General features: G+C 40.9%; 1 protein-coding gene across 1 annotated transcript in view; it reads right to left on the bottom strand.

The window, feature by feature from the left end:
• DNMBP (dynamin binding protein) overlaps positions 1–12,511 on the bottom strand; it is a gene marked incomplete at its 5' end in the record, with an annotated part of 76,261 nt that extends 63,750 nt beyond the window's left edge. The window contains 3 exons of the mRNA XM_082673605.1: positions 800–2,803; positions 10,372–10,494; positions 12,367–12,511. Of these exons, the coding sequence (XP_082529731.1) occupies positions 800–2,803; positions 10,372–10,494; positions 12,367–12,511 (2,272 nt within the window). The remainder of the gene's footprint in view (positions 1–799; positions 2,804–10,371; positions 10,495–12,366) is intronic.
• Between the last annotated feature and the right edge of the window lie 11,159 nt (positions 12,512–23,670).

Genomic DNA, 23,670 nt, shown 5'->3' on the forward strand with positions numbered 1-23,670 from the left:
CTCTGGCACGCATGCCAAAGGGCATGCAGTCATGCTCTCCTCAGGCTCTAGACCAGTTGCTATTATCTCACTCTTTTCTTCTTCCTACTTTATAAATTATTTCTCTTGATAGGCTGGTGAATACAAATGAAGTCTCCAGAGCCTGGTCACCCCCAAGTTAAGAGACAGCATTTCAATTTTTGAATATGCAAGGTGGGAAACAGTAAACCATAGTAGTTAAAGACATGGGCTCGATTCCCGGTTCCCTTAGCAAGCTACTTAATCTCTGCAAGTCTTGGTTTCCTCATCTATAAAGTAGCCAAATGAATTAACCCAGTACCTTCAAGGTAGCTGTGAAGATTCTTTGTGACAAATGCTTATTAATGCATTAATAAATGTTTGTTATTATTATTGAAACTTAGTCCCTGGACCACAAAGATACAACATACTGTTTTCTCATGAGTCTTAGCCTGGAAGTCTTCAGTCCTGAGCAGAGTCTGGTTAAAGAAAGTTATATCTGGGGACTTCCATCTGCACAACTGCTATGGATGTCACAGAGGTATAGGAGGTATAAATGTCACTGAGGTCTGAGCTTTTTTACCTGAGCAGCAAATGGAGTTAGGAGGCTATAGTGGTCATAGGATACATTCAGACAGAGCCATCTAATTGTGGTGACAGAGTGAGAAATTAGGTAATAAAAAGCAAACCATTCCTTAATTGTCCATCATAGATGATAACACATCGCTAAAAGCCTGGGTAGGCTGTTACTTGGACTTGTGGGTGTCAAGAAACAAGTATATACTATCTCCTCATCACTTACCTCTAAGTTGCTGGAGTTCCATGTCCAAACTCTCAATGTTACTCTCGTAGAACTCAAGATTCTCAGGGGTCTCTGCCCTTAGTGATTCCTCTTGCTTCTCCTCCAGCGGTAAGTTCAGCTCTTCTTGAGCCCTGCAGCACACATCCAAGTCCTGTTCCATCTCCTGAATCCTCACCAAGACTAAGGGACACTGGGAAGTCTGGTCCAAAGTTTTCTCCATGTTCTCAGGGCCCTCCTTTTCTAGGCTCTCCCAGCCAGGACGGTTACAGGTTAGGAGCTTGGGGGGTACTGCATTCGTTCTTTGCTGGGCCGAGGGAGGCAGGGGAGCGGGGCGAGAAGGTCGCATTGCCAAGGGTGGTTCCGGTCTCAGGCTCTGGTCCACTGGCAAATGGGGAGGAGTGGATGCTGGAGTACAGGGACGGGGTGGCGGTGGCCTTAGAGCCTTTCTCCTCTCAGGCAGCTCCTGCTGGATGATCAGCTTCGAGGAACCTCGGAAAATATCCTTTTCGGAGTTAAAGTCCATGATTGAAAAGTGGCGCAAAATTTTATCTGGTTCTGTGCCGGGCCCTGACAAGCTCTTCTCAAACTCTATCAGTTGTTGTGTCAACTTAGAATCCAGGTCCGTGTTGCCGTCTCCCTGTGAAAGTGCCACTGCTTCCACAGCAGGTGTCTCGTCTTGCAGACCAGGCTTCATCTCTGATTTCTCTGACGTAGAGCAAAAGCTGGAAGCATTTTCTTTGGGTGTGAGGTGCTTTTTCACACACCTCGCCATGCCCTGGAGCTGAGGGCTCAACTGGCTGGGTCTGACTGCCCTGGAGGCTAAACGGGAAAAGGTGCTATGAAGAGGTGTCACTGGCTTCTGAAGGGTTTTCGGCTGGGAGTATGTTCTTCTGGGAGGTAGGCTGGAGTAGTCTCTAGTCCTTGCTTCTAGAGGAAGAGGGTCAGAGTACTGGTGGGGGCGGGGGTTGCTTCCTCCTCCTATAGAATAATACTGGTTTTTCTGCAATTCGGGATGAAAAGGTACTGGAGTTTGGGACGTAACACCATTTACCACCTCTGAAGGATCCTTTGTGGAAGAGTATTTGGTAAGAAGCTGTTCGTGCCCTGAACCTGTGCTTCTTGGGGGCCCTTCTGAGGTGCCCACGTCCCAGTGAGAGTTTTTGTCTTCTTCATACTCAGAAGTCAGATGCTCCAGTGGGGAAGTGGATGTTTCAGAAATAACTGAGTTGGACTTCTCTGCTTTATACTCATGAGATTCATGTCCTTTTCCTTCCACTTCTAAGAAGTCCTCTGAACAATCCAAAGATGTGTCAGGGATGTTGGTGAGGCTGCTTTCCTGTGGCAGATCCACGGTTTCCTCCACCCTTGTTTGAGGACATAACTTTACAAAGCGGTAAGGAAAGATGCCTGTCCTGCCCTTCAGTGATCCTTCTAGCCAGCCATCTTCCAGGGTCCCCAGGATTCGGATTTTATCGCCTACTTCGAAATCCAGCTCATTTGGCTCCAGGGCTTGGAATCTGTAGAGGGCAATCCCGTAGGTGCCTGGCTGCTCGCCTTCCTCTTCTGGCTGTCTCTCTTCTCCTGTGTTGGTATCTACTTCACCATTAGTAATGCAGTCATCGCAATTTCCAGAACTTACTGACTCATCCACAGTCCTCAGGGGCCCCAAAAGCTCTACAAAACCTTCCGGAAAAATGCCTCTTCGACCCTCTAACTCCCCTTCAAACCAGCCTGGTTCAGGAACTCCAATAATGGTAATCACATCCCCTTCTCTGAAGTCCAGCTCCTCATCCAGCTGCGCAGAGAGCCCCATCAGTGCCCGGGCCTGTCCCATTGAATACTCGGGAATCTGGAGAAGGGCACTCTGTGAGTGCCACTGCCGACTCTGTGAGGAGAGGCAGAGCTCCCTAACACATGAGGATGGGAAGAAGCCCCGGGCACCCCAGCAGCTCCGGCCCTGCAGCCAGCCGGCAGTGGGAGTGCCATCGAGAACCACTAGGTCACCTGAAGAAAGAGAAGAGAAGCAAAGATAATGACCTCGGTTATCACCTCAGCAGGATACTGGTATAACTAATAGTGCAACTCATCATCTTAAATAGCTACCAAATTCAAGGGAATATAAACCTAGAGTTTTAAGTGCATGAACACTTTTTGACACTTAGGGTGGATCCCTAAGATCCTTTCAGAGGGTCTGTGAGGTCAAAACTATCATATTTTCTTCATACACTTCATATACTTCAGTCAAAACAATGTAACGTGGCAAACTGAATATAGATTCAAGAATCTAGATTTCTTCTATTAAACCAAGTATTAAAGACATCTGCAAAAAATGCAAACCAATGTTACTCTTCTCACTAAATTTTTTTTGTTTAGGAAACTAGTTATTTTTCATAAACTGTTATTTATGTTATTAATGCTAATATGAGTTTTTAAAAATAAATTGATAATTTAAAAAATTTCTCAGCTTTAACAGCTAATATGGTAAATATCAATAGACTCACACAAGCAAGTGCTCTTTAGGGTCTCAAAAACTTCTAAGAATGTAAAGGCATCCTAAGATCAAAAAGTTAGAGAAATGCTACTACCAGCAATAGTCTGTACCACTGGATTCATTTATAAATGATGAAGAATATAGTCATGGCCACTACAGTCCTTTGAATAGATGGATCTAATTTCTCACACTAAATTATATTCAATATCAAAAATCGAACAAAGAAAGAATCTTCAGGAATGGGTTGGAAGTGTAGGGTGTGGACAACAAACTGTTCATTTATTTTCTCCAGAGCCCTTCTTTTTTTCTTTTTTTAAACACCTTTATTGGAGTATAATTGCTTTACAATGGTGTGTTAGTTTCTGCTTTATAACAAAGTGAATTAGTTATACATATACATATATCCCCATATCTCTTCCCTCTTGCCTCTCCCTCCCTCCCACCCTCCCTATCCCACCCCTCTAGGTGGTCACAAAGCACCAAGCTGATCTCCCTGTGCTATGTGGCTGCTTCCCACTAGCTCAGTTTTACATTTGGTAGTGTATATATGTCCATGCCACTCTCTCACTTGGTTAGAGCCCTTCTTGAACTATCCTTATCCTGAAAATACATCATAATGAAATCTTAGAAGAATGTTCTAGTAATCAGCAGTTTGTTTTTGAAAATAACCAGTAGCTCCAATATTGTTGTTTCAGGCTATCTTCACAAAATATAAGCTAAACAGTTAGCATCTGCCTTATTATTGAAGAAGGTGAGGAAAGGATTTGTCCCAGTTAAAAAATTACCCTATAGTTTTGCAGCAAATTGTTTTGCAGCAAATTGTTTTGCAGCAAACTTTTAATTACCTGATTATGAACTATTCATTTTGTAGATCATCAGTTTTAACTTTTTTAACTAGCTCCATGCTTCTAACTTCCTTTTGTCCTCTAATTTCTTCTCTCAAAATATTTATTCCATTCGTCACTTACTCTTTGCTACCTTATCCAACTCCCATCATATCTCACTCTTTTAAACCTCGCCCCAGACACTGTCTCTTCCAGTCTACCAAATGATTCATGCCAAACTAAGATTACAAATGTACCCATTTTATCATATCCCTCCCCTGCTCAAACGTTTACCATGAGGCATGAAGGCTTCTTCCTACCGCCTAAGGCTTCTACCCTAATTATCCTATTCTTACTACGGGAAATATATTTAAAAAAATAAGTTTGCTGTGGACACTCTCCAAAGAGGTTTAGTTAACTAAGCTACCAAAAGGCTACTCTTATGTTTTCACCTCAGTGCAAACTGGTATTCACATCCAGTCACAACCTCCCCTTGCCCCATCCCCAGCTATCCAATATTATCTCACCTCTGAGACCCTATTCCACACAAGGGGACTTTTCATTGTCTCCTACAGAAGCCTCTCCTCTCCATCTGAAACCTTAGCATGCTTCCCTGAGAAACCTTAGAAGCCTACACACATCTTGGCCATCTGTAGCCTACTAAAGAAATTATCACTTATATCAACAATTTTGACACTTGTATTTTTATATACTACACAGCTTCTAATGTAAGATTTTGCATTTACTGGTAGGCACCCAATACATTTTCACTGATTTCATGCTGTTTTGCTTAGATGTCCCTGAAAATAGGGTCTTGGTCCTGTATTTCTATTTTCCTTTAATTCCTGATTCAATATCCATTGGTCAGAGTTTGGGGTCCTGAGAATTACAAGTGACTTTTTCCCCCACTAGTTCTAAGGCCATTCCATCAGGACCACAGAGGGAATTCACTGGAGACATGGCTACTGTTCAGACACAGTAGGTCTTTTGGTGATTAAGAATAAAAGCGTGGGTTTCCCTGGTGGCACAGTGGTTAAGAATCTGCCTGCCAGTGCAGGAGACGCGGGTTTGAGCCCTGGTCCAGGAAGATCCCACATGCCGCAGAGCAACTAAGTCCATGTGCCACAACTACTGAGCCTACGCTCTAAAGCCCACGTGACACAACTACTGAGCCCGCGTGACACAACTACTGAAGCCCACGCGCCTAGAGCCCATGCTCCGCAAGAAGAGAAGCCACCGCAATGAGAAGCCCGCGTACCACAACAAAGAGTAGTCCCCACTCGCCAAAACTAGAGGAAGCCAGCGTGCAGCAACGAAGACCCAACGCAGCCAAAAAAAAAAAAAAAAAAAAGAATAAAAGCGTGCCAAAACTCCCACTCTCCTGGCTTTGAAATGAACTGGCTTTCTTTCCTTCCTTCTGTCCTTCTTTCCTTCCTTCCTTCCCTCCTCCCTCCCTCCCTTCCTTCCTTTCGGCTGTATTGGGTCTTTGTTGCTGCGTGCGGGCTTTCTCTAGTTGTGGCGAGCAGGGGCTACTCTTCATTGAGGTGTGTGGGCTTCTCATTGCGGTGGCTTCTCTCGTTGTGGAGCACGGGCTCTAGGCATGCAGGCTCGGTAGCTGTGGCTCGCGGGCTCCAGAGTGCAGGCTCAGCAGTTGTGGCGCACGGGCTTAGTTGCTCCACAGCATGTGGGATCTTCCCAGACCAGAGATCGAACTCTTGTCCCCTGCATTGGCAGGCGGGGTCTTAACCACTGTGCCACCAGGGAGGTCCCTGAACTGGCTTTTTGCTTGTTTGTTTGTTTTGTTTTGTTTTTGGTTTTTTTTTGCGGTACGTGGGCCTCTTACTGCCGTGGCCTCTCCCGTTGCGGAGCACAGGCTCCGGATGCGCAGGCTCAGTGGCCATGGCCCATTGGCCCAGCCACTCCGTGGCATGGGGGATCTTCCCCGACCGGGGCACGAACCCGCGTCCCCTGCATCGGCAGGTGGACTGCCAACCACTGCGCCACCAGGGAAGCCCTGAACTGGCTTTTTTAAACCTGCAGAATTAGAATATTTTCTTGTTTTACCAAATCTTCATGAAACCCTTATAATAGGGTTTGTTTTCCTATTTTCAGTTGTTTTTTTCAGACTGTTTTTTCCCTTTCCTTCTTTCTTTTTTTTTCTTTTGGCCATGCGGCACGACTTAGTTCCCTGACCAGGAATCAAACCCATGTCCCCTGCAGTGGAAGCACAGAGTCTTAACCACTGGACTGCCAGGGAAGTCCGAAAACAATTTTGTTTGTTTTTATTTTGGCCATGCCATGCGGCTTGCAGGATCTCAGTTCCTCAACCAGGGATCGAACCCGATCCATGGCAATGAAAGGCTGGAATCCTAACCACTAGGCCACCAGGGAACTCCCTGGGTGACTGTTTTGATAAGCTTTGTTACCTGGCAGATTGTCATTCTGTTGATTATTTCTATATAATAAAGGTTTTGTTTGTTTGTTTTAAGTCACAATTTAGGCCCTGAAAAGCACTTTAGAGATAATTTTGGTGAACACTTTTATTTTACAGCCCTGTTACTGAGTTTTTTGCATTCCTATGCCTTAGGAATAGAGGCTGCTTAGTGATCATTTCTAAACTTCAAAAACAACAATATGAGGAACTCCTGGAATAGAGTGAACAAAAAAATAGGAAGTGGGGTGACTCTTAGGGTCAGCCTGAGCCTTTTGCTTATGCACGATTAATCCCAGCCACCACACTGCTTGTTTCTTCTGGTTAGATTTTTTTATTCAAACAAGAAATGCATTAAGAATAAGATGATAAGAAAGAATGAACGTCCTAGAATCTGAATATAAGTAGTTTGACCCTGCAGGATAAAGTCCCTCACTGAAATCTACTGCCCAGGGACTCTGTACTCTATGCAGACCTACCACTCTTTACCTGGGTTTCCACACGAGCCATATCAGAACCTAAATCCTGATATCTCACACACATGGCACCACAGACTTATGACACAAGTGCTTTAACTGATAATTATCATTTATCTATTTATTTGTAAATAAGTTTATCAATTTTCATTGGTCTTTTCTGGGGGTTGAGAGGTGGCCTAGAAGCATGAGCTTATAGGCAAGGGATAAGCATTCTGTGTTGTGTCAGGCAATTAAATATTTCATCGCTCTCACTAATTTTTTTTCTCTCCTCTTTCTCTGTCTTTTCCTTGTTGTTTTGTTTTTGTCTTTTGTTTTTTCTCTCTTTTTTCCCCTCTTTATTTTCTAGGACAGCACCTACATTGATCTAAGAGACAAACTTGTTTCTGAATTTAAATATAACTCAAAATACAGGGAACAGACCAAAACAAATAGAAAGCTTCGGGAAAAGGAGAAAGGGTGACACCTGCTGGAAGAACTACTGGTGGTCTGGATTCGAAATAGAATCTCCCAGGGAAAATGTACATACACACAAAACTTCACATAATCATCAGAAAATAAGGTCCCCCGAAGCACATCCATGAACCCCAAGAATCCTAGGTTGAGAATAATAAAATAGCTAATCTTTATTGAGTGCTTACCCTCTGCCAGATGTGTTACATGTATAACCTCATTTAATCCTCACAACTACCCTGATGTAGGTATTATTATTTGTAGACAAGGAAACTGAGGCCAAAAGAACTTAAGTAATTAGTACAGAATCACAGTTATTGAGTTGTGAAGTTGGATTTAAATCTAGGGCCATCAGAATTCTTATCCCCTAAACTATACTGCCTGCCCTAAATACATATATATTTTTAATAATATAATTTTATAGTTAAAATATATAATTTTTTCTCTTATAACTCTCGATACTTCTGAAAGGTAAGTAAATAACAACTAAAGGCAGCATGGTAAAACAAAACAGATCTCAAACATTATCCCACATGCTCTTAAAGGTTTCCAAATCCCTCCTGACATATATTAAATCACAGAAGAGGAGAAGCTTCACTGCTACACTGAAGGACCAAAGGAAAGGCAAAGAAACAACAGGGAACTGGATTAATAGTACTAGAGGACAGGGATAAAGGAATGTATATACTCATGAGCGGAGACGCTGATCTAATGGAAAAAGCAGAAGGGCCATTTTCAGTCTAAGAAGTAGAAGGGCCATTCCAAGCAGTAGACTTAGATTCAAGTCATAAACTATATATAGTATAAAACAATATTTTCATTTTTTTTAGTGATTTTGTTTCTAACTAGTAAAATATCTGTTATATATATAGAAAACAAGAGGAATTAAAATCATTTCTGTGTCTCAAGCTAAACTTCCCAGAAAAAGACAAATTGTATAGATACACCTACTATCCCCATCCTCAAAGGCTATTATTATGTTCAAATCGGAAGACATACAGAGCTAAAATACGTGAACAGCATAGAAGGAAAGAGAGCTGAATAGTCAGTGTGTTTACTGGCAGCACAATATCACAGAAGATAAAACCACTAATAATTAGTACATCTCTTTCTATTCTCTCTTTTCCTATGTATTCCCCCTGCCCTGCATCCTCTTCTTTTGAGCTCTGCTTATGTTTTTCAGCTCCACAGCCTTAACTTGTTAAAAGATAGTCAAGATAAGATCTACAGACTCCAGGACCCAGCCTGACCTTGAGTCAGTCTTGGTAGAGGTGACTTGTGGCTGAAAGGTCCACACCAGGGTTTTCCTGAGAATCTCAGGTGGCTCTGGGATTCCTGAGGTGGATTTTAACTTCAAATCAAGTTCAGAACACATCAGTCCAGTCTTCCCAGGAGAGGCATTCAGCAGAAAATCTGTTTAGTACCTAAGACTTGACTATGCAAGATATATTATGAAGCAAAAAAACTAATTCCAGAAGCCACTTCCTCAAATTCCTCAAATGTTGTAGACATACTGTATATTCCCACATAGTACATTGTTATACACAGTATTTGCTCCAGGAACCAGGTGTAGGAAAAAACAATGCCAGGCCACCCACATCCTCTGCACAGCTCTGGTGGAAGCCACTGTGCCTTGGCTTCCACCAGACCCTCTGACTGGTCTGACATGGACTCAGCCCCCCTATGGGAGAGATGTGAGTAGGGACATATGAGGCTCCCTCCTATAACATCTTCATCTATTTCTGTCTGTCTTCCCAACGTGGATTAGCAAAAAAGCACACAGAACAGAGGTAGAGGCTTAGTGTAAAGTGAAGGCAAGAAACTCTGAAAGCTGATTTTGAGGATTAAGGTCAAAGCCCAATATTCCTTTCTTCTCACTGACTAAGGGTTAGGGACTTTGCTAGGTCTCTCTCCCCACCTCTGCACTCTCTCTCCCATATGTGTACACAGTTTAAGAAATTAAGCCTATCCCTTTAGTGCCATACTCAAAAGAGTAAGTAACAACAGTAATAACATACCTAATAAATTATACAATTTTGATGACTGTTGTGAGTCATCATAAAATTGCACTGATCATAAGCTTCAGTTTGTGGAACACTACTGGCTTCTGTGCTTATGCAGAAATGTATGGACTTAATCAAGTACATGTGCCGAAACTGTTAGTCACTCTTTAGACGTTCATATGTCTATCAGAGTGTAAGAAGTGAGAAATACTTGGAATATCACTGAGACATGGCTATGACCATCCGTTTTAAACCACTTCCCTTTAAACTGGTTCTGATGAGAACTTTAATAACATTACCTAACAGTTGAATAGCAATGGGGCTGTTTTGCATCTCTCTCTTAATTTGCATACTGTAATTCCTGCTCTACTATTATGCATTAATAAATAGTATGTTGTTAGCAAAGTCATATCAATTTTTACGGGAAAAAAGATAACTGTAGTCTGAAGTGTAGCTACAACCTGGGGCAGTAGAAAGAGAATACCGGGCTTACAAATAATCAGGTGATGTAACTTCACATTCTGAGGCCAAAACTTCTCAACTGCAGGGAACATTCTTTGAATCTCATTCTCATTATTATTATCATTTTTTTTTTATGGTAAGTGGAGGAAGTCATTTTCATTATTTTTTAAATGCAGTTAATAATACCCACTTTGCTACCTGCCAGGTCTGTGCTGAGAATGAAATGAGAATGTATTTGTGAGAGAAAATGCTGTGGAAATTATGAAATGCTACTCAAATATAAGGCATTATTATTGTCAGCACTATCTTGGTATTATTGAAGACTCTCTAGAGGTTAGTCACATAAAAATTCAAAAAAAAGATCTAGTTGTCAAAATGGACTGACTCCACCAATCTTATTTTGAACAGTCTACTCTTGGATGATCAACTTACCTCGATGGAGGGAAAGGCTGTTCAATTCTAGGGATGTAAATTCACAGATACAGACAAACAGTCTCTCGCCCTCTTTTAGACTGGGAATGGTAACAACTTCCACAAAACTGCTGGGGAACTGTCCTGAAAATAAAAGCAAACATTTCCAATATTAAAATTCCTTTTTTCTGTCTGTGTACCAGGACAAAAACCTTTTTTGTGATCCCATTTATAAACCCTGAATTGAAAACTCACTGAGTACTCATCACTGGAGAATATAGTGTAGAAAACATGCAGTGCACAAAATTAGGTGCATGCAGAACACAGAGAGTGCAATTCAATTCAATGAGCATTTACTGGGTGTCACTCTGTCAAAGGCACACTGCAGAGGGGAAAATGAGTAAGACAGTCTTGGCCCTGAAAAATCTTAAAATTTGATTCAGACATAAAATCTAATTCAGACATAAACAATAATTCAGTTTGAAATCCAGTGTCACATCCTAGGTACACAAATTGCTATGGAAGTTCAGAGAAGGTAGGAAATGGGTCAGGAAGAAAATGAAAAATTTTATGAAAAAGACTACAGTTGAATCTGAAGATTGGCAGGGTTTTAACAAGTAATAATAGACAAACAGGGCCTGTCAGTTGGAACACATCGGAAAGTTTAGTTGATTCCACCTTCTAACTATCTCTTGCATATGTCCACTTATCTCCAGATTCACCACCTCGGTCCAAGCCATCAGCACCTCTCACCTGGATTACTGCAACCACTTCCCATCCCACCTCCCTGCCTTTGGCTTTGCCCTTTCCTATCATTCTTCAATCTGCAGCATCGAGCTTTCTAAAAGACAAATCTGATTGTGCTTAAAGCACGTTTACAGTATCCTGTTTCCACAACTCCTTTCCATGGCATGCGCTGTCCTCCATGATCTAGCTTCTGCTCATCTCCCCATGCCATCTCCCCCCGCTCCACCATTCACACTCCATATGCCAGAATGAACTTTCTCAGTCCTTCCATGTTCTTTCTCTCTCATTCCAGGGCCTCTGAATAATTCTCTCTGCCTATCCTCTTTGCCTTGCTAACTCCTACTCACCATTTTTATCTCAGCTGAGATGTCACTTCTACTGGGAAATAATCTATCATCTCCCAAATGTGGCTTAAGTAACAATAAGAGTCTGTTCTAAGGACTGTATGATATACTCCAGCCCAGACTTCCATAAATATATATAAGTTAAAGATTGGATTTAACATAGATGCATAGTGTGGGGGAAAAACTTCCAGCCTTCCCTTGGCAAATTCATAAAAGAAACTGGTGCTAACATTTTTCAAGAATAGAAAAAAGGAAACCAGGTGCATGGAAAGTGGGAGTTAAGTGCATCTAGGGTAGAGGGCAGATTTAATAAATTTAGGACACCCACGAATCTAGGAGGGCACCTGGTACCTAACCATGTCAACCTTTTAAAGGAACCAGTAAGGAGAGAGGCAGTGATAACAGACATTCTCTCCTTGCTGGCAGAAACCACAGTAAACACACACAGAAAACACAAAAGGATCTGAAGTGTATTTATTGGGCTTCCCCTTAAACCTTTATTTTTTATTTTTTTATTATTATACGGGCCTCTTATTTTTATTTTTATTATTATTATTTTTAATATAATTATTTTATTATTATTATTATTATTTTATTATTTTATTATTATTATTTTATTATTATTATTTATTTTTATTTTTATTATTACACGGGCCTCTCACTGTTGTGGCCTCTCCCATTGCGGAGCACACGCTCCAGACGCGCAGGCTCCAGACGCGCAGGCTCAGGGGCCATGGCTCACGGGCCCAGCCGCTCCGTGGCATGTGGGATCTTCCCGAACCGGGGCACGAACCCGTGTCCTCTGCATCGGCAGGCGGACTCTTAACCACTGCGCCACCAGGGAAGCCCAAACCTTTATTTTTAATATGGAAAGAAGGGAGGGTCTGTGGTCTATTTTGTATGTGAGGAATTATGAACCTCTTACCTGTCACATCCTCTTTCTTTCCTAGAAGCCAAAATTCATCCACCACTGCCAACACCTCAATAACATCTCCCACAAAGAGCGGCAGTTCTTCTGATACGCTAGGGCAGAAGTCAAAGATGGCTCGAACCACTGAGCCAGCCTCCATCTTTCATAACCTGGAAAGAAAGGTCAAAAGAAATGGGAAAGCATAAGTATTTAAGACACTGTAATATAGATTGGTATCTTGAGAATTATCATTAAGATATAAAGTATCTTATTAATAATAAATTATTACTAAGATATAAAGTATATATAAGACTACTTATAATGAAGTCAAAGCTAAGCAAATAAGAAGTTTGTACTTTCAAAATACTGTCTCATTTCTTTAAAAACAATAATTTCCTCATATGTTTTCATTTAATTCTCCAAGTCATTCTGGAATTGAAAAAAAAAAGTGACTTATAGCTATGTGGAATAGAAAACATGCAACTTGGAAATGCAGACTTTCCAATATGCTTGAAGAAGGCAACATGGGAATTAACATTTTTAAGGTACCAGGCAAGAGGGTGCTCTTAAAATATGGTATTTAAAAAGCAGGGATTTTAAATATGGCATTTCATCTATTCCCCATAACTATCTTTTTTGCTTATCTTTTTCCCTTTGTATTTCCACATGTATTTTATTTTATTTTTTCTTCAAGTTTTATTGCGATATAATTGGCATATAGCTCTGCATAAGTTTAAGGTACAAAGCATAATGATTTGACTTACATACAACATGAAGTGATGATCACAATAAGTGTAGTGAATGTCCATCACCCCATACAGATACAAAATGAAAAAGAAAAAAATGTATTTTTCCTTATGAGGATGGCTCTTAGGATTTACTCTCTTAACAACTTTCATACATAACATATAGCTGTGTTAATTATATTGATCGTGCTGTACATGACATCTCTAGTACTTATTTACCTTATAACTGGGAGTTTATACCTTTTGACTGTCTTTGACCAATTCCCGCCCCTCCGCCCGCCCAGCCTCTGGTCCCCACAAATCTGATCTTTTTTTCCATGAGTTTGTTTGTTTACTTTTGAAGTATAGTTGACCTACAACACTGTCAGTTCCTGTTACACAACTTAGCGATTCAATATTTCTATGCATTTCAAAATGATCACCACGATAAGTCTAGTCATATGTCACCATACAAAGATACTAGTTATTAACTATATTCCCCACACTATACCATGACTCATTTATTTTACAACTGGAGGTTACTTCTTAAACTCTCTTACCTGTTTCTTTCCTCCCCTCACCCCCCTCCCTTCTGGCAACCACCTGTTTGTTCTTCGTATCTATGACTTTTTTTGTTTTATGTTTGTTCATTTGTTTTTTAGATTCCACATATAAGTGAAATCATACAGTATTTGTCTTTCTCTGACTTATTCATTTAGCAGAACACCCTCTAGGTCCATCCATGTTATTGAAAATGACAAGATTCCATTCTTTTTTTATGAATAATATTCCACTGTCATGGAATATTCCATTCTATCTTCTTCATCCATTCATCTGTTAATGGGCACTAAGCTTGCTTCCATAGCTTTTGTAAATAATGCTGCAATGAACACAGGCGTACATATATCTTTCTGAATTAGCTTTCTTCAGATAAATACCCAGGAGTGGAATTGCTGGATCATACGGTAGTCCTATTTTTAATTTTTTGAGGAAACTCCATACTGTTTTCCATAGTGTTTGTACCCATTTACATTCCCACCAACACTGCATAAGGTTTGCCTTTTCTCCACATCCTCGCCCACACTTGTTATTTATTATCTTTAACAGCCAATCTGACAGGTGTGAGATGACATCTCATTGTAGTTTTTCTTTGCATTTCCTTCATGTGCCTGTTGGCCACCTGTATGCCTTCTCTGGAAAAATGTCTAGATCCTCTGCCTGTTTTTTAATTGGGTTGCTTGTTTTTTTGATGTTGAGTTGGATGTATCATTTGCAAATATCTTCTCCCATTCAGTACGTGGCGTTTTCGTTTTGCTGATAGTTAGTTTCCTTTGCTGTACAAAAGCTTTTTTTTAATATAAATTTATTTATTTTTGGCTGCCATGGGTCTTGTTACTGTGCGTGGGCTTTCTCTAGTTGCGGCGAGTGGAGGCTGCTCTTTGCTGCAGTGCACGGGCTTCTCATTGCGGTGGCTTCTCTTGTTGCAGAGCATGGGCTCTAGGCGTGCGGGCTTCAGTAGCTGTGGCACACAGGCTCAGTAGTTGTGACTCGTGGGCTCTAGAGCGCAGGCTCAGTCCTTGTGGCGCACAGGCTTAGTTGCTCCACGGCATGTAGGAGCCTCCTGGACCAGGGCTCGAACCCGTGTCCCCTGCATTGGCAGATGGACTCTCAACCACTGGGGGAAGTGACTGAGAGCTTTTTAATTTGGTGTAGTCCCTCCCCACAGCTATCTTAAAGATGAGGGTACTGAGGCTCAGCAAGTTAGAAAATTTGTTCAAGATCACAGAGCTTACAGCAGCAGGGCCAGGATTCAGACTGAGTGCATTCCGGCCTCTACCTACTGAGACCGTGCCTGTAAAAAAAACCGATTTGACCTGAAGAACAGCAGCAGGACCATACCTCAGTGGCCCAGATTTAAAATGCATTGAAAAAGACAAATCCATAAGAAGAATAAGAAAGGGCTATGTAGATGGCGCCTCCAGACAAGCTTTAGTACACTATACCAGATCAAGAATGTGTTTTCGGTTCAAGGACGCCTACGGCCCAAACTTGCATACTATCTTATGGTGTCTGTGCTGTAATAAGACAATGCGTCTGTTACTTTGTGTCAAGGGAGCCTAAGGACATGTTAAGCAATAGAAAGGGAGGCAATAAATAGAGGGCATATGCCATCAGCCATGATTACCTTCAGCCATGATTACCTTACACTTCTCCAAGGTCTTTTGCAAGGAGCGGCAGAAGATCTCCAGAGTGTCCAGGCCCCAAGCCTATTTTTCTTTATTTGCCTCAAGTATCATTTGGTGTTGGCAGAGATGAGGATTCTAACTTTCATCTCACATATAACAATAAACAACATCAAAAAGCACTAAGTGCCTAATTACAAAAAAGGATAGTTATAGCTCTAAGTTTACAGTCTACAAATGATGTGGACAAACATTTAGGCACATAAGAAACTGTTCAGTCCGTTAATGTGAAGGGCCTATAAGATTTTAATGGCACATGCAACACACATATTACATATTTAATTTGAACTGTTGAGTAAAAAGAGCTTATCTTTGAGTTACTGAAACTTTTTTTCCTATAATGAGATGACTTGGGTACACAATGGAGAAGAGAAGTAGCTAGTACCATTCCCCACATCCTCTCCCACCACATATTTTCTTTAAGTATTAAAAATATATAGAATTAAAATCACACACTGAGGAGGCAGCATAATGTGAATGCAAAGTACGAGGCTCCTTGAGTCAGAGAAATCAAGGTTCAAATCCCAGCTCCATTAGTTATTAGCTTTTTCACCTTGGATATATTACTTAAACTCTTTGGGCTTCAGCTTCCTTTTTCAGAAAAATGGAGATAATCATACTTTCATAATAATCATCAAGAGGATGATCATAATGATAAAAATAATTATACTAATGCCTAACATTTATTGAGCACTTACTATGTGCCATGCATTGTACTATGAATTCCCTCATTGAGTTCTCACAACAACCTTATTGTATATAATTGATTCCCATTTTGCTAGTGAGGATACGAGGTCAGAGAGCTTATATAACCTGTCCAGGTCACAAAGTCAGTCAGACATGGAATAGGAACCCAGATCTGCCTGTCTCCAAAGCCTTAACCAGTATGCTAATAGTATGAAAGGACCTAAGCCAGCACCTAGGTGCTCAATAAATGTTAGCAGTTATTACTAAACATCATTCCCATAATCAGCTACAAGATCAAATGTGTGCCACCAATACAGCATCGCCAGAATGTGATATTTCAAGTATATAAACTACAGAATTTACCATTTCAACACGTCAAAACGTGGTTAACTTTGACCATGTTTTAAAATAGGCACATTATATACACCCTTGCCTTCTTCAGTAGAAGAAAAGACACTGAACATGAACTTAGTAAGTTCATTATTAAGACCATACCTTACTGTACTCTGCTGTAATACAAAATACCAGTACTATGTAACTTTTAGGTCTTTCTCTTTTAATGTCAGCTTTCCCTTTGCTATCACTTTATTTCCTCTGTCAACTTTTCTACCTCTTTCTAGATTGTTGTTTATAATCTGTTAGGGGGTGGGAGGACCACACACACCCCACCAAAATTATTTAAAGTTTCCAGATAAATAAAAAGTAAACATGCGTCAAATGAGAGGCTAACAAACTCTTCTGCAGTGGTAAAGTACATGTGGTAGTGCTAGAGTCCTTCAACAGTTATTTTTTATGTGCTCTGAGGCCCCTTTCTTACTTTCTGGCTGTCTTCCAGATGTCAAATTTCCACATAAGGGTGGTGCCATAAATAGTTTTTCCCTAAAACAAACAATACTTTTCAAAACCCTTAGCCATCTATAAGTTATTAAAACAATTCCTCAAGGCTGAGCCAGGTAGATATTATTTTCCTTCTACTACTGTATTTTCTCAAATTCCATCTCACTATCAGACTAAATATATACCTCATTATCTAAAGTATCAAGTAAAGAATTAGCATAAGCCCCACAGGATAACTTAGAGACCTACCCTGTTACACGGAGGAGTAACTTTTGTTATTTGAAAGAGTTAAAGCTTCTCCCTGAGAACCTTCCTTCCAGAATATGACTCAGAAGCAGAGGAGGGTCTGGCTCAATAAATACTTTTACTGACTGACCTCCCACCCTATTGGAAGGAGTGTGTAATCGCTGAGGAATACACACCCTGGAAGGGTGATGAAATCAGAGCCTGGCTAAACTACATGATTTGTGGGTGAGACCAGAGAGGAGATCTTTATGTCCTCTGTTTTATGTGGAATATCATGAATTTCATCTGTCTTCCCTGTATACACTATAAAAAGCAACAATTATTGTTTTTGTCTGGGCCATTTTAGAAACCGGGACTGGGAATTCCCTGGCAGTCCAGTGGTTAGGAGTCAGTGCTTTCACTGCCGTGACCCGGGTTCAATCCCTGGTCAGGGAACTAAGATCCTGCAAGCCACACAGTGCAGCCAAAACAAAAAACAAAAAGGAAGAAAAAACAAAACAAAAAACCACCCCAGAACATATGTTTTGAAACTCAATCATAACTAGCTTATATATGAACTGTTCCACCAACTTCAGATGGAAGTAAAAAGAACTACATTGGAAATCAGAAAGCAGATGGGCTTGAGAGAAAGCAGAGGAAATAAATGCCTGTATGGCATAAAGTCTGGGATATCAGAAAGTTTGCTATGAAAACAACACTTCTTCTCTTGCTGGTGAATGCCAGCCCTTCCACCTTTGCAGAGTCACTGCATTTGAGGTGTAAAGATTCTTCATTCTTCAAACACTTACAGGATGTAAAACTCTGTGAGGGAGGAGATTTTTGTCTGTTTTGTTCACTGGTCTGGAGTAATGCTCAATGAGTAATTTTTGGTGAGCAAATGATTTATTGAACTTTAGGAAAACACATGGAACTGTTCATATCAAAATCTCTTCTTCCACTTACCTGAAACTAAAGTAACCATCTCTTCTCCACAGTTTTACCTTCCAGCTTCAGTAACAGTGTCATATAAATCTTTCAGATCAAACATTAAAATCTTGCACTTCATCTTCTACAGCCCACAGACAGTAGGCTCAGCTCTCTGGCAAAGAGCTAAACCAGAACCAGAGTTCAGGTCTGTTTGACTCCAATGCCCATGTTCTTTTTACTATAAATGTTACTTCTCTTAAATCTCACTGGTTCTTCCTCCAAAATCTCTAGATTTCCTTTTTCCTCTCCTTAGTACTCTGATATTGTATTACAAAAATCTTCAAACAGCCAAGTTGAAAGAATTTTACACCCACCACCTAAAGTCTACCATTAAGAGGTTACTGCAGCCACTTTATCACATACCATCTCTCTCTTTATCCATTTATCAGCCCATGTTATTTTTTGATGCATTTCAAATATATTTTATTTTATCTTTGATGCATTTCAAAATAAAGCACAGACATTTCCCCCAGTACTTCAGCATATGTCTTAACTAGAGTTTATTATTTGTTTACAGTTTGTCTGTTTTCTTTTTGGGAAGTACCATTTTCCTCTCTTCTTGGCTAAAGATACAATTCTTTTCTCCCCACTCATCTGTCAGTGAACCTGGTTAATCTTTTAAACTGTCAATCTTTACATATTACACAGTTGCTAAGAATTTACAAGGTTTTCCTACTCCCTATAATTCATTCACATATTCAACAAATATTAATCAAGCCAAACAGAGTCAATCAAATTCCCACGCAGGCTAAAAATTTGGCTCTGCTGGGTAGACTAATCATTTGATGACTCTTTAACCCCATATTCTTTAAATATTTATTCTCTAATTCTGTTGGTGACTGACAGGAGCATTTAAACCCTCCTCTATTGTCCTAAGCAACTCAACTCCTATCCCAAGGTATCCACCCTACACAGGACAAAATAAGACCCTGCAGATAACCTGACCACTCTCTTAGAAGGAGATACTCAGGCTTATCTTTCAATGAGGGAGAGATCTAAAGAGCAGAAACTGTTTGGGTTTTTTTGTTTGTTTGTTTGTTTTTGCTGTGTTTGGTCTTTATTGCTGCTTGCGGGCTTTCTCTAGTTGCAGCAAGCAGGGGCTACTCTTCATTGCGGTGTGTGGGCTTCTCATTGCAGTGGCTTCTCTTGCTGCAGAGCATGTGCTCTAGGCGCACAGGCTTCAGTAGTTGTGGCTCACGGGCTCTAGAGCGCAGGCTCAGTAGTTGTGGCGCGTGGACTTAGTTGCTCGGCAGCATGTGGGGTCTTCCCGGACCAGGAATCGAATCCGTGTCCCCTGCATTGGCAGGCGGATTCTTTTTTTTTTTTTTAACACCTTTATTGGAGTATAACTGCTTTACAATGGTGTATTAGTTTCTGCTTTATAACAAAGTGAATCAGCTATACATATACATATATCCCCATATCTCTTCTCCCTTGCCTCTCCCTCCCTCCCACCCTCCCTATCCCACTCCTCTAGGTCGTCACAAAGCACCAAGCTAATCTCCCTGTGCTATGCGGCTGCTTCCCACTAGCTATAGGTTTTACATTTGGTAGTGTATATATGTCCATGCCACTCTCTCACTTTGTCCCAGCTTTCCTTTCCCCCTCCCCGTGTCCTCAAGTCCATTCTCTACGTCTGCGTCTTTATTCCTGTCCTGCCCCTAGGTTCTTCATGACCATTTGTTTTTTCTTAGATTCCATAATATGTGTTAGCATACGGTATTTGTTTTTCTCTCTCTGACTTACTTCACTCTGTATGACAGACTCTAGGTCCAACCACCTCACTACAAATAACTCAATTTCATTTCTTTTTATGGCTGAGTAATATTCCATTGTATATATGTGCCACATCTTCTTTATCCATTCATCTGCTGATGGACAGTTAGGTTGCTTCCATGTCCTAGCTATTGTAAATAGAGCTGCAGTGAACACTGTGGTACATGACTCTTTTTGAATTATGGTGTTCTCAGGGTATATGCCCAGTAGTGGGATCGCTGGGTCGTATGGTAGTTCTATTTTTAGTTTTTTAAGGAACCTCCATACTGTTCTCCATAGTGGCTGTATCAATTTACATTCCCACCATCAGTGCAAGAGGGTTCCGTTTTCTCCACACCCTCTCCAGCATTTACTGTTTCTAGATTTTTTGATGATGGCCATTCTGACCGGTGTGAGATGATATCTCATTGTAGTTTTGATTTGCATTTCTCTAATGATTAATGATGTTGAGCATTCTTTCATGTGTTTGTTAGCAATCTGTATATCTTCTTTGAAGAAATGTCTATTTAGGTCTTTTGCCCATTTCTGGATTGGGCTGTTTGTTTTTTTGATATTGAGCTGCATGAGCTGCTTGTAAGTTTTGGAGATTAATCTTTTGTCAGTTGCTTCATTTGCAAATATTTTCTCCCATTCTGAGGGTTGTCTTTTCGTCTTGTTTATGGTTTCCTTTGCTATGCAAAAACTTTTAAGTTTCATTAGGTCCCATTTGTTTATTTTTGTTTTTATTTCCATTTCTCTAGGAGGTGGGTCAAAAAGGATCTTGCTGTGATTTATGTCATAGAGTGTTCAGCAGGCAGATTCTTAATCACTGCACCACCAGGGAAGTTCCCTGATTCTTAAATCTGCAGTGATTTTTTTTTTAGTGCCGCAAGGATACTTTAACACTTTCTATGGACTGAAGACCTTGGCAGCTACCTCTTAATCCATTTTTGCTCCCCTGATGTACCAAGGAATACTCAAGATGATATAAGCTGTAGTTCCTGCCCCCAAGAAGCTTAGCTTAGTCTCCACCACTTCCCCAAAATATGTTCTGAGGACACTAATCATATTGCACCCAAATACAAGAGCTCTATGGTCATTATAAACCTGGGAAAGGCTATAAGCCATATTTCTCTCTTGGAGGGGCATAAAAAATAAATACTGAGTCAATCCAGGCAAGAATCACTTTTTAATCCAGCTTTCCTAAATTTATCTGGCAAAGCACACTTTTTTCAAGTCAAACTTTAAATTTTTTAAATTGTTTCTCACCCCACTTATTCATAAATAGTCCTTGTGCAGTTCTAGCCAATCGAAATGCTCTCTGCTCCCATAAAGCACTTTCTGTCCAGAACTTGTTCTTTGTTTACATGCTGTTTCTTTTTTCCATGGGGGGTTCCACTGTCTGTCCACACATTTAAACTCTCCCCACTCTCTACTGCTTCCAGATGATGCCCTTCTCTCTTGCTCAAGCCCACCTCCACCTTTCATGTCTCAGCTCCCTTGCTCTTATTCACCTTGTAGATTTGTGAGACATCAGACTGGACATGTAAAAGTTACAGCCATGAGACAGAATGTATTAATGAAAACAATCTCAGAAATTGGGCTTCCCTGGTGGCGCAGTGGTTGAGAATCTGCCTGCTGGTGCAGGGGACACGGCTTCGAGCCCTGGTCTGGGAGGATCCCACATGCCGCGGAGCAACTGGGCCTGTGAGCCACAACTGCTGAGCCTGCGCATCTGGAGCCCGTGCTCCGCAACAAGAGAGCCTGTGATAGTGAGAGGCCCGTGCACTGCGATGAAGAGTGGCCCCCGCTTGCCACAACTAGAGAAAGCCCTCGCACAGAAACGAAGACCCAACACATCAAAAATAAATAATAAATTAATAAACTCCTACCCCCAACATCTTAAAAAAAAATACTCAGAAATAAAAATAACACTTAAAAAAGTATATCATGCAACCCAAGTGTCCATCAAAAGATTAATAGGTAAACAAAATGTGGCATATACATACAATGGAATATTATTCAGCCTTAAAAAGGAAGAGCATTCTGACACATTCCACAACATAGATGAACCTTGAGCATATTATGCTAAGTCACAAAAAGACAAAAACTGTGTGATTTCACTTATATGATGTATCAAGAGTAGTAAAACCCATAGAAACAGAAAGTAGAAAGGTGGTTACCAGGGGATGATGGGGAGGAAAATGGGTACAGTGTTTCAGTTTGTGACAATGGAAAAGTTCTGAAGATGGATGGTGGTGATTGGTTGCACAAAAATGTGAATGTACTTAATGCCACAGAACTGTACACGTAAAAATGGTAAATTCTATGTTTTATATATATATATATATATATATATATTTACCAAAAGAAAAAAGATTTTAAAAATCTATGTCATAAAATGTGAGAGAATGTGAAAGAAGGCCTGGTAAACTTCAATAATTTTTGATAAGAAACATATATGCAAGTCTGGACAGACTTTACTACAAAAATCTCCTGAGATAACAAACTAAACTTTTCCCCTGATAGACACAGATATCAGACCTGGGATAGACTGAGAACACTGACCAATAAGCCAGTGCTGGGTGTCTTCCATTTCCCCTTCCAGGTCTGTCCTCCACCCTTCTGCTCTGCTCTGTGCTCCACAAGGCTAACCCCCAAGAACTGCATCAAGGCGCTCTTCTACCTCTGGCTTCCAGCTGGGTTCAGCCAATGGGTGGCACCAGCAGGAGATCTGAAGGCAGAGGGATGGTGAGGTTGGGTATTTTATTCCCATGTGTCCCTCCCTGCTGGGCTGTGGGTTGGCTATATTGTTCTACTAAAGGCCACAGCCACCATCAGAAAGCCCCCTCAAAACAGCTCTTTCTCTTGGGTTAGGTAACCATCCGGTTTCTTGCCCCTGAGGTCTGGGTGGCTCACCTGCTATCCCTGGGGTACAGTACAATTCTCTGTTATTTTCCCTAAACCTGTCCATTCCAAGTGGGACCTCCTCAAATTATCCAATTTGAGTGTGCCTTCTATGTTCTGCTGAGCCCTTGACAGATACATGCCCAAAAGGATTTTCTGAATTTATGAGAACTATGCATAAAAAAAGAGACAGGGCTTCCCTGGTGGCGCAGTGGTTGAGAGTCCACCTGCCGATGCAGGGGACACGGGTTCATGCCCCGGAAAGATCCCACATGCCGCGGAGCGGCTAGGCCCGTGAGCCATGGCTGCTGAGCCTGCACGTCCGGAGCCTGTGCTCCGCAACGGGAGAGGCCACAACAGTGAGAGGTCCGCGTACCGCAAAAAAAAAAAAAAAAAAAAAAAAGACAGAAAATATAGGAAACTATATAAAGTTAGTTTCCTAAATCTACCATTCTAAATCTAGGTGAGAGATAAGAGGTAAATATATAAATTTTGAAAGCTTAAAACATGTTTAGAAAAATATTGATGCCTGGGGTCCTGTGCACCCACCCTTCAAAAAAATCTCCACTTTTTTGACAGATTTGGTGCATCAGACCCAGACTCTAAATTGTTTTGAAATTCTGAGTGACCTATTTTACTACTAGGAAAGTAGGACACAATGTGTGAGAGCTTTGAAAATTTACTATATTCTTTCAAATAGCACTGATGATACCTTGCACATTCTTCCTAATATTGCCCAATTCATAGTATAAGTCTAAATTCTGGACTTTCAGAAGAAAATTTCTGAAGGAGTTTCCTTAACTAAAAGACAGTTTCTCCTTTCTTGTTTGTGCCTACAAAGTGGGAGGTACATCTTTGTCAACCTGAGAAGAGATGCAAGAGGGTCCTCTTCGTAGGGACTCTCCAGTATAGGTTCCTTCAAAGGAATATGCTTTCACGAGCATCTGGAAATT

Source organism: Grampus griseus (genome assembly GCF_964374135.1).
Source record: "Grampus griseus genome assembly, chromosome: 16".
Classification (NCBI taxonomy): Eukaryota; Metazoa; Chordata; class Mammalia; order Artiodactyla; family Delphinidae; genus Grampus; species Grampus griseus.